General features: G+C 37.3%; 2 protein-coding genes across 2 annotated transcripts in view; one reads left to right on the top strand and one right to left on the bottom strand.

Moving 5' to 3' along the window:
* The window catches only part of LOC128741810 (deoxynucleotidyltransferase terminal-interacting protein 2), a 483,164-nt gene that overhangs the window by 316,935 nt on the left and 153,593 nt on the right, over positions 1-12,636 (bottom strand). The gene's annotated exons all lie outside the window — the stretch shown is intronic.
* LOC128741808 (uncharacterized) overlaps positions 1-12,636 on the top strand; it is a 205,161-nt gene that overhangs the window by 171,978 nt on the left and 20,547 nt on the right. The window contains exons 4-5 of the mRNA XM_053837867.1: positions 10,590-10,881; positions 11,103-11,213. Of these exons, the coding sequence (XP_053693842.1) occupies positions 10,819-10,881; positions 11,103-11,213 (174 nt within the window). The 5' untranslated portion in view covers positions 10,590-10,818. The remainder of the gene's footprint in view (positions 1-10,589; positions 10,882-11,102; positions 11,214-12,636) is intronic.

Below are 12,636 nucleotides of genomic sequence, written 5' to 3'. Positions count from 1 at the left end.
ACTTTCCTCTTCCGATAAAATTCGGTTTCATCGCACATAAAACTATCCAAACCATAGATAAAATTTCATTGATAGTATGAAAGCAGCGAACTGCACTTCCGCAAAGGAGCCACTTATCATAATATCATAACGTTAATCGCGTTATGATGATCCATAGTTAATCCGCTTTTATGCTATAAATATTTCAAGTCAAATTATGAGTTTTCAACCGAATCGATTTTTTTGCATTTAGTTGGACTAAGTTGGAAGAAATGAACGAAAAACTTTTTATGGAATTTCCAATAAATTACCAGCGTTTCCGGACAGGAAACCGTCTTGATTTGACGTATTGAAATCACCCAACCATAGAGAAACCGTTCATTTTCCGGCTATATGGAAGCATCTGAGTAGATTGGTTCGTACAATGACGAAGTTTACAGAAAGCCATGTGTCTTCACAGATGGATGATTTCGTCGAAACTATGAGCTTGATGCTGAATTTTTCAACCGGAAGTATTAATCAATATATAGAATAACGACGTAAATCATTTTAAAAACATAATCCTTCATTTCTATAGAATTGATCCAATTAGGATTAGCTTTTTCCAGCCAGTGCAGACTATTGGTTTCCTACCGGAGCAAAATATAAACTAAAACTTTAACTATGTTCTGATAGAAAATTATCTAATTTTTTTTCTTGTTTGTCGATGATCAACCTTTCAGTGGTAGAAATTTCATAATACCTACTGTTAATTTTCGTCCCTGTGTTATGATCGAAAAACTAACGATGGTCGTTAGTTTTTTTTGGTCATAAAATTGTGCCTGTCTAAGCTACCAGCCCATGCATTACGTTGCGCTCGACATATACGCCCTGTATGCAAAATGGTGTACCGTCTTCCATTTTATTACGAACCGTAACTTTACAATCCCAACTATATGCGAAAAATACAATATATTCTTCAGGAGTTAATAAAACTCGCAATATAACTGAAAACCTCTGCAACAGCGGGCGTTGGCAGGGAATAATCGATTTGATTTTTCTGCATCGAATTGTTCTTCGCAATTCGAGCCTATCAGCTCTTGAAGGTGACTGTAAAATTTTAACAGTTCCTTTTTCCGGTTTTGCTTACGGAGTTTCAGAATTTACATACCTAAAAACTTCAAAATATTTCTCAAATGCGTATTTCCCACGGTACCATTTGCCCCGAAAGGTGCTCTACTTATTTCGTACAGTGAAATCCCGTCAATAATTGCTTTTATTAAGATCGCTTTAATATTTCATTAACCTTGGCCCTCGAGAAAGTGAACGTAATTGATTGATGGTGGTTTAGTATAGCGTATCAAAAAAAAATCGGCCACTGATTTGGCCCCAGGGCTGACCGCTAACGACGATGAGGACTGTCCGGTAGGCTTCAACACAGATATCGTAGACCGCTGCTGCCGAGTTGGAAGCTACAGGGTAAACTGTGTGCCATATCAGCGACCGCCATTTAATTGATTGATTGCCCCCTGCAATGCAAATGAGGTGCTTTTGTTTATGTTTGACCTGCTCCGCTTTGAGCACGGTGCTGTCGAATCATAAATTAAATGATGGGACAACGTTCACCAACACGAGCAGTAGCGTGGTGAAACCGAACCAAACCGAGTAATATTTATCAGTTGTATGAATTTTTTGTTTGAGTATTTCGTTACTGCTAAAGGTGATAAAGTATCGAATTTCCAGGTCCTAGGCTTTGTTGATACGCAACAGGCAATCAAGAATCAACAAAAACAATCGTATTGTTCAAGGTCAGATATGGTTATTTTCTGCTTTATTGTTGGACACTTAAAAAGAGGTTAACTGTGTATGATTTCATCCTTTATCAACGTAATGTTTGTACATACTGTGATACTGAACATTGTATGTGTGGATAATAAAGTTTCATTACGCTATTTAAATGAAAGTGTCCATTTGCGACCCTTGTAACACCAGGTGACGTTTATGTAGATAATTTTGTCATTACTTTCGAGTGCTCTCGATTTAAATTAAAACCAAGTAATCTGTTCTGCGTAATTTTTTCAACACATTTTTTATAGTGATGACTTGTATTTAATCACAGCTACCAATTGTCATTGTTGTTTCGATTGCACAGGAAGAAATCGTGCAAAAGATCCATCACGATGTACTGCAATTAATTTTAATATCATAATAAAGTGCACACAAATTTTCACAAAATTCACTCTGATGTAAATGCCCACAATTGCTTCCCAAAATTGAAACGCAGAAACAAAGCTTAGGATACGAGTGCTTCGTAATTACGAATGGTACCATCATTGCTGTGCTTTTGGCCTGCAGATTCCTCCGCCCGATTCGGTTTCACAAACAAAGAAAGCTGCCACCCACTGCTGCAGATTTCGGACCGACAGAGCTTACCATTTCGTTCAAACCTAAGCCATGCGAGTGTAGAGCTTCTCGCTGGTCGTTGGTTCCATAGTAAAGAGACAGACACACAGTGAGCGAGAGAGAGAGAGACAGAGAAAACGAGAAAGATGAATTCCCTTTTTTAGTCGACTTTTCCGCTGCCTGCAATACATTTTATTGTTTAGCCCAGAGCTGCTGCAGGCTGCAAGATAATGAGCTTGGGCTTTGTGCGGGTTTGATTAATACGAAGCCATACAGTACTTACGGCTCGTGTGGCGGCTGTTCGACCTTACACCAAGCTGTATATACCATCGTAGGCGCCTTGTATGGGAGAAAGATAACCTACAGCTGGGCCGTCACAAGCGATGATGGCGTCAATCAGTAGAATTTCAACTCCACAAGGTCTTGTTTCTAGAATTTGTTTTGATTTAACGCGTTCGATGGTATTTTAAGATGTATTAAAATTACATGCTTGCAATCTGAATTTTAGGACCTCGAAACTTTTTCGTTTTCGGTACACGTTTCGTGTACCATTCATTTTTATCCCGACAGATGCTCATTTTGCATCCTACTGCAACTGCCCTGTGTATTTCATTTAACCACAATTCTCTTTCATAGTCTTAGTTTTTTCAAACGAAGGGACTTGTACAAGGGAATAGTTTATGGACTTATAAACGAAAACAATTTATAAATAATTTAAGGTCATCAATCCTTTCAGAAAACTTACATTTTCTTGGACTTAACAGAAATGTTATTCTAATCACGCAAAAAGGCACAAAAAGATGCAATAATTAATACAAAAATTACGCAATAACGAAACAAAACAAAAAATAAAAAAGCCATTCATTCGTGTTTTGCAAATCGGTTAGTTGTGGTACATTTTGTTAAAAATCCTTCCATTTTTTTTGTGGTTATAAAGTGTAGGAGAGGATAACAATAAAATATAATAATGAAAATGAGAAAAAAAGCAAAACAGATGATAAAACTAAAGAACCTTGAAACCAAATGAAAACGAAAAAGGGCGAACTGCCCGGTGAAACACAGATAGCAAGGTAAAAACGGTATAAAAATAGCATAAACGCTGACAAAGAAATGAGAAAACATAAAAAAATATTTTATGTGAATACCGAGTATGAATAAATACCCTGAGCGCTGGTAATTCCGATCACTCAACCAATGATAGCCTATTTTTAGAATATTGAAAGTATAGTTCAAGCCTTGATCATGAGGATGCTCATTACCTATGGTTTTTTGATGGACAGGTAAATCGAGCAATCATGCAGCACTGCAATTCATGAATGTAGAAAATTGAGAAAGACAAACACTGTCAGCAGTTCAGTAGTCATGTCCATGGGTTGACAGATAAAAGAGTACTACCAGGCGTAAAACTGTATGCGATGAATGCGTTTTATATTCACCTTCATGCAGGGCTGTCAATTTTTTCGACCACTGCACATATAGTTTTAAAGATTTTAACCCCCAAAATCAACTTGTGAAAAAAATTGGTTGAAACTGAGTAAAAAATTTTTGTATAAAATAAATATACGGGTCGTTTCACGTCCAGTGTCCGAGTGCCATGTAGTCGAATTTGAACCATATTTTATGAGATTGTTTGTTTCAGGTCAATAAGATCCTAAGTTTGGTGTCGATTGGATGTCCCGTCAATTAATGGGAGTACCATTTGTACTTTATCGTATTCCTGCTTCAATGAGATGTAATTGTACTCTTGATTATTCATGAAAACCGCTGGTTTTTTCTTTAAATTGCTACAATTCTGGATCGGCAAAGAACACCTCTTGATTATGAGTGATTCCTATGTAAAAAAATCTGAGGAATACAATGGAGTTAGAAGTTTTGATATCAAATTGTACTCATTGAGAGTTTAATTTAGTTTTAAAATCGAATTTAAAATTATTTGGCAGCACTGCCGCTAAAAACTAATATTTTTTTCGGATTCCTTGTGCAATTTTCTTTGGAAACATGATAATATTGTTTTTCGAAACCTAGTACTTCCAGAGATATAAGCAAAAGAAAAAAAGAGGATTTGACAAATACGTGTCTTTTCTTTAAAAATGGAAAAATTCCCATTAAGCGAGGGGATCCAATCGGCACCAAACTTGGGATTTTTGCTTACTGACCTAAAACGACCAATCTGACAAAATTTCGTCCAAATCCGAGAAGGTAGTTTACAGGTATACTTTTTCTCTGTTACTTGACGTGGACAGTTTATTCGAAACCTAAAGAGTTTGAAAAATGAGTGTATGGAGTTTTAACGCTTCTATCACGAAACGGAAACACTCAAGTCATGTCAACAATGTAATTTTCAAAAATCGGCAAAAAAAATCTTTTGATTTTTTCTCTCATTTGGCAGGTTTTTGCAAGGAAAATAATATGAAAAGTAAAACTAGATTTAGTTTTCATGATTTTAAGTAAAAATGCACAAAACGCTTAATTTTTTTGCGTGAATAAAAAAATATGAATAAAAATAACGCAAAAATGATACAAAACGTTACATGTACGAACACAGTCACAAAAAAGTTTGAAAAAATTATAAACTGTCGAAAATTAAGAAAATCTATACAGTGGGATTTGGCATGGTTCGACTTTGGCATGTCTCGATTTTGGCAACAAAAGTATCCGTTTTTGGCAACACAAAATATTTCCCTTCCAAAAATATTCTTAAAAATCAGTCAGTTTCCGCATACATGCTTTAAATGATGAAAAAATGATGCCCACAGTGTGTTCATGAAAAAAAAATTGCGAGTATAGAATGTTTCGAACAATAATATTTGTATTGCCGAAGGACTACGTCATATCGCATCTTGCCAAAAACTCTTGGCTTCTTGGCGGACTTTTTAAACATAACCATTTTATGTAATCGTTGATTAATAGTGTTTAGTCAATTTCTAGCGCATTTACATTCAATTTTTTTATATCCAAAAAGGGTCTCGATTTTGGCACGGTTTCGATTTTGGTTACATAGGCGACACGCATTTGTTGCCAAATTCGAAAACCTACTGTATAAATAAAAGTGAGCGTGAGTTTGCTTGTATGTTCCACCATAACTCCAGAACGCCTTGACCGATCTCCACCAAACTTGGCACACATATTCCTTGATATAAGGGAATCAGCACTGGGGGGTTGATAAGAGGGGGGAGGAGGCCATAACTCCGAAATGTCCGGACGGTTCTTCACCAAACTTGACACACATTTTCCTTGATATAAGGAAATCAGCACTGGAGGGTTGATAAGAGGAGGGGGGGGGGGTGTGATCGTAACAGGGGGGAGGCCATAACTCTGAAATGCCTGGACGGTTCTTCAACAAACTTGGCACACATATTCCTTGATATAAGGGAATCGGCACTGAGGGGTTGATAAGAGGGGGGGTGTTCGTAGTAGGGGGGAGGCCATAACTCCGAAATGCCTGAACGGTTCTTCATCAAACGTGGCATACATGTTCCTTGACATAAGGAAACCAGAATTGAAGGGGTTGACAACAGGGAAGGGGGTTCATAACAGGGGCGGGGGAGTTGTAATAGGGGAGGAGGTCTTAACTCCGAAATGCCTGAACGGTTCTTCATCAAACTTGGCACATATGTTCCTTGACATTAAGGACTCAGAACTTAAGGGGTTGACAAAGGGGGGGTTCATAACAGGGGGAGGCCCTAACTCCGAAATGCCTGGATGGCTCTTCATCAAACTTGGCACACTTGACATAAGGGAATCAGCTCTGGGAGGTTGCCAAAAGGGGGGGCTAACAAGGGGCTAAGTAAAAGGGGTTTTTCCTGCAATTAAACCGATTGTAGTTGTGCAAATAACTTTGAGAAAAAAGGGTGTTCCACCGAAGAGAAATATATGGTAAAAAAGACCTTTGTTTAATTTCCATTACAGTGATTTTCATAGAGCAAACCAATGCATAATAAGCTACGTGACAGAAGAGGAAGCTGACTGGGAAAGAATCGACAAGTAGGGGGACGAAGAACGTGAGTATGAATGTATGTTTCGCCAAGCCTCCGGAACTTCTGAACTGTCTTCATTAAACGTCGTCTGTCAAACACATGTATTTTGGCATAAAAGCATCAGCGCAGGGGGGTTGACAAAAGAGGGAGATGGTCTCTTACAAGGGGAAAGAAAGGTTCAAATGGGTAAAGGGGCACGTTTCGCTTGCAATTGGAATGCTAGCAGTTGTACAAGTTGCTGGATTTCTGAAAGGGGGGATAGGGTGGCCATTAACAAAGGGAAGGTTCAAAAACGTTTTTTATCGATTTATAAGGATTACCCGGAAGAAGTCAGATTTACAAATGGCTGGGGGACAAAATGAGGGAAACTGACAAAGAGTGTAGACACATTAAAATGAAAAAAGGGTTTTGTTTTTTCCATTATGAGAATTTTCGTTACAATAACAGATGTACAAGTGACTGGGAGGCAAAGGGGCCTCGAGTAAGATCGAGTAATAAGCTAGTATTATATAAATAGGATACAAAAGTGTCTTGGAAATGATGCAAATGGAATAAAACTTGTTCCAATATGGTACAAAAATAACACAAAAAGATACATAAATAATAAAAATTGAAGCGAATATTACACAAAAGAGATAAATAATATTCAATAATATTAAATGATTTAAATGTCGTAAGAAAGTGAAACAAATTCCAAAAATGTCACAATATGATACACAAATAGCATAAGAATGATACAAAATACTTAAAAATGTCACATAAAAATACACAAAAATAATACAAACAGATTACATCTTGCATATGACTAGCACCAAAATGATACAAAAAGTTAAAAAAACTGACAAAAAATGGAAAAAAATTTAAAGGTAAGGTACAAAAGCGACATAAAAATGATACAACAAGTACAAAAATTATAAAATGGCACAAAAATCACGCTAGATATAAAAATAACAATAAAAATAACATGAAGGGTAACATAAAATACAAAAATGAAGTAAAAATAAAACCACAATAACAAAGAAATAACACAAAAATTACGGATGACACAAAGATACAAAATGAATTTGCAGAGCATATTTAAATTACATATTGATGTATTGATGTGATTATATCAATGATTTATTCTACATCATAAATGATGTAGAAAATGACTAAAAATACCAAAATGGCATCAAATTTTCACAAAAATGATTCAAATAAAGTATAACAATAACCGCAAGGTTACCGAGTCTGCTTCATATATCATTTTTCCTCGGCTTTTCAATGCAGTTGAAGAGGGCATGGCAAAAAGGCGATTTTATGATAAAATTCAATAAAGCAAAGAAAAGTCTAGATGCTACATTCCGTTATCGAAACTTGATCTTCTGTTTTTATACGACAGACTTCGCAGCCAGCTGTTAGAGTGCAGGACAATTGCAAGGCCGGTTGCTACGATGGTATTGACTCTAACAGCCTCTCCCAGTCGGGATTCAATATGGCGAAAATTCAATATGGCGACCAAATCCAAGATGGCCGCCAATTTTTTTTCACTTCATTTAAAAGCCATATCCTTTCTTTTACCAAAACCGTGTCGTTTGTTGTTTATGTCGTTGTTTATGTTGTTTAAATCGTGTACCTTCCTACAGATAATTGGTTGTTTTATTTGGTCAATGCCAACGCACACCTAACTTTATGAATGTTTTTTGTAGCATTTTGTCTCAGCTTTCCAATGGTGGTCTTAAAATGATGGCGATTGGGAGGCTCATGGCGAAAACGGCGATTTTTTAATAAAATCCAATATGACCAAATGGCCACTAAAAAACTTGTACTCCTTTTGAAAGCCCAGTTTTTCTTCTTTACAGAACCATACCATTTGTTAGTTGTTTCATTGCAAATTTAGGATTGCTAAAATTGCTAAAAATTTGACTTTTTTTTAAACTGTCGGGTGACGGGCCCCTTGTCGAACGATGGGTCCATGTTTCGAGATATTATAAGTGTATAAGTTGTATTTCTTATTTTTTAACCATTTTCTGCAAATGAAGTACAAAGTTCTAATATTTGAAAGCCTCGTGTTAGTAATGGCCCTGTTTCAACGAGAATTACTCAATCTGTTTCATTACAACACAGGCAAACAGACATAACACTTGGAACTAATCAACTAAAATTATCTTACCATACATTTTTCCTGAACACTAGTATTCCCAAATATCAAATAGCCCCAATATTCCCAAATATCAAATAGCAACAGGATTCCGCTGCATTCGTTAAAAAGCGCCACTTTGACGAATACGGAGACATTCCCAACTAAGCCCAAATTTAAAATGATGGTTTAATCGGTGCGAAGAATGGAAACCGAGTGTTATGTCTGTTTGTGATTACTAGTAAAACCGAAACATCATGCGTCTCCATTGCACTCTAGTATCCTAATTTTTTAAATTGTTTCTTGCAAACTAAAACTCATATAGGGTACGTGAGGGTGTTTTCAGCAGGTTTCAAAATTCAGCCTATTTCCCTTTTCTTTCGCGAATAAAAATACTTTGCTGACATGCGATTTTAACTATTTTCTCAAGACTGTAAGTAATCTACTATTTTTTATTCAAAAAACGTCAACACCGCCTGTTCTTCCACTAGAACTAGGCCATAGGCTGAAAAAATAGATGCAATCGCTTAATGGGCCGAAAATACCCTGCCGTGCCCTATTTATGAATTTCTACAAGCACAATAATTTGTATAAAATCGGATAACTTTTAAATTTTCACGAAATGGCTGATTACATATTGCAGCCAAATCAATTTCAATCATGAATTTAGAGTGGTCGCATCAGTGCCTCCGTTTTATCTTCAACACACGAGCTGTCACAAAAATCGTCAAGTTCCTACCATCCAACTGCCGCATTCGCTATGAGACACCCCGAGGGCAATGTCTACCAGCTGAATATTTGCGAACCAACTAGAAATATTTATGTCATTTAACTTTTCAAAGCCAAATTAGAACGTTCGGAGATAAAAAGGCTCGTTTTAAGCTCGTCAAAGCGTGTCTAAAGATGACAATAAAGAATGAAAATATGATGGCCATTTATGTTCGGCTGGCTATGCTACAGGTTTCGTTCGCTGGGGGCAAAAATTATAGAGCAGGTTCTGTTCTCACAGAGCCGCTTGTAATAAAGTTTGCCAACAAAAGACAGCCCCTCTAGAGATGAAGTCATTTCGCTTCACCGGATGCATGTTGTGTGTGTATTGAGTTTGAGAAAATCATCCGGCGACAAGAAGGTGGCTAGCTGCCGGCAATGGCGTCGGCGGCGTCGACGGTTAAATCGAGTGGAAAAGTGTTTCAGTGGGGCGTGCGCCTCGGGCAACAAAGTAAGAATTAATTTTTTTGCACGGATGCTTCGGTACTCGGTGCGGTAGAATAAAAGACAAATTTCATTTCGCAACAGATGGCATTTGAGAAAAAATGTCTCTCTTACCGCTACGAGGCGTTAAAAGCCTGCTGTGGCGACGTTGACAACAATTATGGTGCGTAAATCATGGTTAGTGACCTTTATGATGTTGCCTGTACCAGGTATAAATTGAAGAAAAGCCGGAGGTTTCATCCGCAAATAATGCTAGTCAAGAAGAACAACCCAACCATGCAATGGTCTTTTCTTTTAATGTTGACTTCTCGTGTAACAAATGAGGTAGCTCCATTAATTAAAAAAAGAACGGAGACGCATGGTTATTGTTTAAATTATTGTTTCGTTTTCACTAAATAACTTCTGCTCGCGTTATTTTCATATTTTTCAACTGTAGCGAATCCAATCACATTGAATCACGAAAAAACTTGCTAGCGTAAAAAGTCCTGCCACTTAAGAGTATTAAATCATTTTTCAACAACAGTCGGTCCTCTGCTGGTGAAGGTGTGTGAAAACCTCGAAAATTAAGCCCTTATTTGCCATTCTTTTTATACCATCGTCGTTTGTGGGTGTAGAATACGAAATACTGCACTAGCAGGTAGCACTTCTGATAATCTAAGCGCAGATGAAATATTCAACAAGTATTTTCCTTCCGAGCGAAGAGGTGTGTCAAACCGACCCACCACCCATCGCTAAGCGGCACAGTAGATGTACTCCCATATGTGCCGCTTTTTTCCTTTTCTCGTCAAATAACGGTCCCGGTTGTTTGCCGTCGGTGCAGTTTCGGCGAGTTTCGTTTCTTTTACGATTTTCGTAGCATTACCATAAAAACGAGCCCACTCATAAAAAAATCTCTTTCATTTTGTTTTTTTTATCCTCAGACTTTTTCGGAGCAACGCGCCCCGGTACGGATGAAACAAATACCCCAACATCAATGAGTATGTGCGCTAGAATCATTTCATCGTTTTACAACAGTTGTGAACTGCAGCAGGACGCTACTGGGCAGGACCGGCACAGCCAATAGAAATTCAAATCAGAAGCACTTTTCTTCCGGAATTGGCGACAGCAGAAAGGTCGGCTGCCTCCGGTGCAGCGAATAATTCATCAGCAATGCCAACGACCACGGTGAAAAAGGACACAAATGAACAGCACAGTGATGGCGATAATGAAGAGGTGGGTTCTGTGTGAACAAAAGTACAAGTGCTAGTTGACTTTTTTTACCGGGTGACTTTTTCCCATGTCTCAATTTAGTGCTGAGCGACCCATCTCCATTTCGTTCATTCTCAGCGATAATGAATATGGTGATGCTTTGCCCTGGCTTGATTTTTTCCAGGTTGTCTAGCGGTTTTTTTGCTAACTTTTTGATGTTTTTTCTTCTGCCTTTTCTCTGACAGGAAGAACCCAAGGACATGAAAAATGCGCATCTCATTATCAACGAGCTAAGATCTCGCTGCCGGAACCAGTCGGAGCAGATAATGGCGTGGAAGAAGGCTTACGCACTTCAGGTAAGACTACAATATACACCTTATATTATTATCCTAGCTAATCGTGCCCACATCAGAGAGCGTCAAGAAAAGCCAGCAAGCTTAGTGCCGCGTGCGAACAAGGCTGGTTTGAGTTATCCTAACGAAGGTTATTTTTGCTCCTATTTATACCGGGCGGCGCGACGATAATTATATTAGCGCCAGAAGGAATGGGTTCGATAGTCTGTTGTCGGTGGCACTTCATTATACCACCGGGCACCCGGTTTAAATTGGTTGAGAAAAGTGAGAAGGTATCAGGTCTTGATAGGCAGCTTTACATGTGATTGATGTACGGGAATTATGTGGTTGTGCGGATACGCAAGGTTCAAACGTGTTACTTTCTCGGTTGCTGATTAATCAGCTTTGCTTGATTGTTTTTTGGGGTAACACCTTCCTATTGTTTTTGCAAAAAAATTAGTACAATTTTATCAACAGAAAATAAGCGATTTTTTTTCTAAATTGCTCTGCACAACTATTGAAAATATTGTACTGCGTGAGCAGCAATGCTGCTGCAATAAAACTGCTTCATACAAAGGCCAAAAGGACAAAGCTATAAGGAGAAAACTAAATAGAACCCGATAGAATCTTGAGAATAATATTGTTGACGTCTTTCTTTGAATATACTTTGATATATTCACTCTGTGCTTTCATTCATGCAGATCTGTTTTGATCAAAACAAAGAATTTCCATTCTCTAATTTCACGACAACATTCAATAGCTCATCTGTGCAAATAGAGGCAAAATAATGCTTACAACTGTATCAAGCAGAAATATCACTTCTTTTTAAGCAGGATTCATTAGAGTATTGTGTGAGAAGTAAATATATAGAAAATATATTGTAGTTAGGTTTCGACTCAAGAAGTATTTGTGTTAAGTGTTTTCGGTGGGCGAAAATTAAACACAAGAATTGAAAACAAGTTTAACCTGTATTGATATCTTTAAACATATTCTATTTCTCAGTTTGCCAATATGAATTTTAGCTTCTTAACACTTTAAATACTAATTAAAAGATGTGGTTCTTCGATTTCGGGTATCTGACCAAAACTTTATTTTACGTTTACGAAGTCCATAAAATAATTTTTTTGTAGTAGCCCCGAAAACGAAAACCCACGTATTTTAATTAATGTACAGCGGTCTATTGTAGTCACCACTTTAAAAACTTTAACTGGGCATTCGAACACCGTGGGTGTGTAATAAAAACTTCCCGACCTTAATTCAAAATTCAGAAATTTAGAGCCACTGAACCGATTTTGATGATTTTGATAAAACACGAAAGATATTTTAATAAGCTTTTTTGGGGAAATGATTGATTGCAGCTCAAATTTTTACATAATTGCAAATGAATTTATCACTACCTTCGACTAATTTATCACTATAATAATCACCGATGACGCTACCTTAGCAT

The sequence above is a fragment of the Sabethes cyaneus genome, chromosome 3 (genome assembly GCF_943734655.1).
Source record: "Sabethes cyaneus chromosome 3, idSabCyanKW18_F2, whole genome shotgun sequence".
Taxonomy (NCBI): domain Eukaryota; kingdom Metazoa; phylum Arthropoda; class Insecta; order Diptera; family Culicidae; genus Sabethes; species Sabethes cyaneus.
This window is presented reverse-complemented; position numbering and strand designations above follow the sequence as displayed.